General features: G+C 40.4%; 1 protein-coding gene across 1 annotated transcript; it reads right to left on the bottom strand.

The window, feature by feature from the left end:
• Nucleotides 1-2106: 2106 nt before the first annotated feature.
• Nucleotides 2107-3566, bottom strand: LOC310890911 (uncharacterized protein C6orf52). The gene is made up of 3 exons (XM_083853235.1): nucleotides 3469-3566; nucleotides 3095-3140; nucleotides 2107-2276 (listed from the first exon to the last, which is right to left on the bottom strand). Exons 1-3 carry the CDS (start codon nucleotides 3526-3528, stop codon nucleotides 2140-2142), a joined length of 243 nt encoding a protein of 80 aa, XP_083709361.1. The 5' UTR covers nucleotides 3529-3566; the 3' UTR covers nucleotides 2107-2139.
• Between the last annotated feature and the right edge of the window lie 1341 nt (nucleotides 3567-4907).

Genomic DNA, 4907 nt, shown 5'->3' with positions numbered 1-4907 from the left:
TGCAACCTAACTACTGTGTTTGGTGATGCAAAGCAAGCCGTGTCAAAGCAGCGTAGCACCCAGGCACATTCCTGGAAGATGTTTTGCTGCTCACGTTGAAGAAAATAGATAAAAAAATCCTGTGCAGTTTGCACTTCTGAGCTCAAGTACCACAGCTATGCACTACAATTGAAGTGGCATCAAAGCTTGTAAGGTTTTGAAGCTTCAGCACTGCCATCCAAATTCAAGGAGGCTGCATCTATTATCTTGAATTTGCCCCAGCTCAGTCCCCTGAAACAATTCCATAGACACGTACAAGCAACCCTTTTCACACCCAGATTCTTTGCTTCATCTATTCCACCTCTACCTTGTGTCATATTCTTATTAATCTGCCCCTCAAAAGACTCCCTGGCTCACACAAAGAAGCAACCCAACAAATCCCCGTTCCCAGCCACGTTGCTTTCATGCTTTGGGAAGAGTTAACTGCAACAGCTCTAACTGTGATGCCACCTCACCCCCTCCACCTATGTGAGGTTCTTTGCCTTCTGTCTCCTCCTACGTCTACACCTGCACTAGAACCAGGAAGAATGTGCTTCCTACAATACTCCAAGAGTCTCTTCTGTTTCAGGATGTCATCATTTCAATTCAGGACTGAAAGTATTCCTAGCAAAAACCCAACAGCTAATAGCTAACAGAAGCAGTTGCTGGTGATCAGCTACAAGTAACCTGGAAGTACTGAGGAGTCACAAAAGAGAATTTGCATTACATTTAAGAACAGCATGCAGCTTAGGACCACTGCTTTCACTGACTACACTAAGCCATAAAAAAGAATTGGATTCTTACCTGCCATCACAGCAATTATGGTTTATGTTGCCCCCAAAACACACACGGCAGTACCAGAACTGTGTCAACTAGCTTTAACAGCTTCCCCAGCTATTAAGTACAGTAATTTCTGCTTCCTTTTTTTTCTTGGAGGAATATTCTTTTGTTTCCAGCCTCACTTACTTATTATACACACTGTTAATTAGCAACTATTTCTCCATACTCATAGGGTTATGGAGTCCCTATGACTGGAAAAGACTCTGTACCCTTCAAGATAAGAACAGCATAAAGGCAGCAACTCGCAAGACTGCTCTAGCTTAAAGCAAAGCTTTCCTCATTGCTCTCATCTCCTTTGACTTGAGTGCTGTCATCCTTCTACCAGAGCTTTAAAAACTTCATTACCACGAATGAAGGAAGACCAGAGCAATCAGAGAGGGTAGCAGAGGGTATAACTTAAGGAGCTGTTACTAGGATTTTTTTGTTGTTCCTGGTGGACTATTTTTCTCCTTGCCAGCAAGGAGGGAAAACCAGCAAGTTGTTTTCTCCAAGATTTTTTTTTTTTAGGTTTAAGAACACGGATTATGTTGTAGCAATTTCTTCGCTGTAAAGCGTCAGCTGAGAAATCTAACAGTAAGAAGGGCAAGGGAAAACTGAATGCTGATGCAGAGAGTGCCAGCAGACATCATCCTCATTCCACGGGATGTTTGTAGCTATGGCAGTTGAAGTCTACACTTCCATATGCTTAACATACCCTATTTATAAGCCGATTTTAGCTGACCTAGCATGTATCAGTAGTACAGTTAGAGCCAGCAGCCTGCAGGAAAAAGTGGGCACAGGTGTTTCCATAGCAAGGCCTGTGAGTGTCTCCCATACATACTTCCAGTCTAAGCAAGCACATGAAAGGCTTGGCTTGTCGCTTACCTAAGGAACCAGGAAAACAAGGGGAAGCTAGATTTTGCTTGTGTCCTAATGCCCATATAAAAATAAAGACAGATGAAATACCCTTACTACCTTGTTAAATTCCATAAGCCGGAAGAGAACGTGCTGCACACAGGTACAAGTAAAATCCCTTGCTGGCAGGTTTGCAGAAACAAATCTTTTATTTACACAGGCAAGTCTATCTTTAGACCCCATTTACCTCTTTACATTTCTCGAATATTTACATGACTTCATGATGCTCCAAGAAGGGAGTGATGAACAAAAAGATTACAGAAACTGTCAAAAGCATAGCAAAAAAAACCCAACCTATCATTGTGCTTTAAAACTTATGAGCTAGAATAATGTAGAAGAAATGTAGTTTTAGCACTTTGGCCATAACGGTCATGCTCTAGAAGACACTTAAATAGCAGAGGGGATTTCAGAAGTGACCGTATCCAGAGGTTGCCAGTGACAATTCATGAGTGAATCGTAGAGTTCTTCGCTTGTCTCCGTGAATTGTCTGTTCATTTCATCAACATCCAAGTAGAGCTGTGGATCTGAAAATAAAAGCCTGGTAAGTCCAAGTATCAAATCTGAGGCATGCGCACAAAAAAACTTCACGTGAAATGGCTAATAAAATGTATTTTAAGCTAAGTGTAATAAGCTATTAGATCTACTAATTTTAGTGAGGTATTTAGTCCTCTAAAATTTTGAGCCTCACAACTCCAACTTTTGGGAATTTGTATATTAGAAGGCTGGGACTAGAACTGTCTTTCAAGATAAAGACAAAGACAATGTTTAAGATAGTAAAGATAACGTTTACGGATAATCAGCCATGAAACCCTCCCAAGAGTCATTTAATTCACTTCTACGGCAATACACGTTACATAGGATAGTTTCTAAACACTAACACAAAATGCCTCCACGTGAGGAACTTTGCAAACCTTCCAGGACACAAATATGTTTTGTACCGTATTTGTAAGTGCAAGCTGAATCCTCCTTTTGGAATCTGCAACATAAGCTTTTACCTCAGGGTGGAGAACAAAGCTTTTGCATATTACTGAGTTTCTAATATAAAATCTGTTTAGCGGAACCAATACAAAGAACAAAATTCTGTCTTAGACCATTTTCAAATGGGAATGAAGGCACAGGTACAAGAAACCTGCTGCGAAGCATTGACAGTGTCCCGTTTTACTTGATGCGGTCAGTGTATGCTGTATCAGCTTTAAAACCCCAGCTGATTGCAGATCAACCCCACAGAGGTTTGACCTCAGCTGAATTTTCAAGATGTTCTTCATCCAGTAGAGGTTGGCTTGTATTGTTAAAAGGCACAAGGATGGCTAAACTCAAGTGACAATGATAGAACCCTTATTACCGTCAGTAATTAGGTCATCACCGATTGCAGTCATAACTGAAGATTCCTGAAAGACAGAAAAGGCTAAGTTTAATCATAACTCATTTCAGAAAGCATCACAGATTCAAAGTGCTGCAGTCTCAACCCATTCCTTCTTCCTACAACTACAAGGATAGATGGCATTTTATCTATTTATTTTTAGAAGAAAGCCAATATTACAGTACAGGTTGGAAGGGACTTCCGGAGGTCACAACTAATACATTGACCACGATAAGACCACTTAAAACAACTGTTTAATTTGCTTTAAGCAAAGCAAATCAGAAGAATCAGAGCAAATCTGTACAACGTATTATCTGTGAAATATTTTCTTTACAGCAAGCGTGCACTATCTTTACCTCAAAAACAGCTGGAGCCATTAAAGAATCTCCTAAAGAGCAGTCTCCAACAGCTTGCATGCTGTCATAGGGAGCATAGGAGCTGTAGTTGTAGTCAGCGTAAGCATCGTAACTCCTCTGCGAGTGGTAGTTCTGGTAATCTTGGCAATAATCATTATAGTTGCATGACTGGTACCGCTGCAATTCTGCTTTCAGTCTGAAACATGAGAAGTTGCATACAGTCAGAGAACAAGAGACTGTAAACCCAGTTCTGAACTTAAACAATTTGTCAGCTTACATACTTCAAAGCTTAAAAGGAAGCTTTCCTAAACAGTCACCTAAGTGACAGCTTAAGTCACAGCTCAAAACCTCATTTCTATAGAAGCAAGCATCCTCACCTTTGCCAATACCAGAAGGAATTGTTCTCATGGATTAACTCCAGAGCCTTGACATGGTTACCTGTACACATCAAGTATTTTTAGCGTTGGCATAAGCAAGCTGCTGCTATGTCTCTGTGCTTTGCTAAAGATTGATTTAAGACCAGAGACATTTATCAAGCACAGCTGCTTTAAAGATGCAGTCTTAACCCTTCTATCTTTTGTTTGGTTAATTACTAGATCTTATTTCCAGAAAGAAGTGAATGGAGTCAGATTATCCATTTCAAAGAAGCATCTGACACTGCCTGTCAGTTTGCCATGTCTACCTCCACCTGCTCAGTTTTTTTGTTTGTTTAAAGTCCATTAAACATTCAACAGCTGCCAACTATACCGCTCAGGTGAAGTCAGTCTTGCTTAACAACACAATCGCGATTCTCCAGCATGACGCCTTATTATTAGTGGGAGAATTACAAAATACGCTGGTTCTTAAGAAGAAAGGGCCAGCTGATTAGCTTTCACTACTTTCCCTTTCAAGATTTTCTCAGGGGCAGCTTCAGACTAATGACAAGAACCAAGACAAGTGCTATCTGTACTAAAACTGAGGTACACTGCATAAAGAACATTCAGATAACCCAGCTGCATATTCAAAAAAATCCGCTGTTTAGACTTGTCTTCACTGATTCTGTACAGGCAGACCTCCTGTGTCTGCAGTGCCCAGTTTCTCTGACTTGAATTGGGGATGCAGAGAAGTGAGTTCTATGCTTTTGGGGAAGAATACAAGCTGAAGGCATTCTGAAATAGCTTCCAAACTCAGCAAACATGAGGGACAAACTAATCCAATGGCTGGGTATTTCAATGCTAAGAGAGCACGGTACTCAGCCATTCAGAAACGTATTACTGATGTGTATTTTAATACCTACATTTGTTTCAATACTGCAAAGCTACACAAGTTCTAATAAAGAGGTAATCCATTGTCTTGTTACTGTAGTAAACAAACAGAAGATACATCATCTTAGGTCTTCTGCTTCCAACTGCACTCTTCCTACATACAGTTGTGTAGGGAAGGAAAATCTGAAAATACTG

The sequence above is a fragment of the Anser anser genome, assembly GCF_964211835.1.
Source record: "Anser anser genome assembly, contig: HAP1_SCAFFOLD_101, whole genome shotgun sequence".
NCBI lineage: Eukaryota > Metazoa > Chordata > Aves > Anseriformes > Anatidae > Anser > Anser anser.
Note: the sequence above shows the minus strand (reverse complement) of the source record. Positions and strands in the feature narration are given on the sequence as shown.

Coding starts and splice junctions, on each gene's coding strand:
- LOC310890911 (XM_083853235.1), bottom strand. CDS start 3,528: ATGCAAGCTGTTGGAGACTGCTCTTTAGGAGATTCTTTAATGGCTCCA. Junction 3,141..3,468: donor TGGCTCCAGCTGTTTTTGAG/GTAAAGATAGTG, acceptor TCTGTCTTTCAG/GAATCTTCAGTTATGACTGC. Junction 2,277..3,094: donor TGATGACCTAATTACTGACG/GTAATAAGGGTT, acceptor TTTTATTTTCAG/ATCCACAGCTCTACTTGGAT.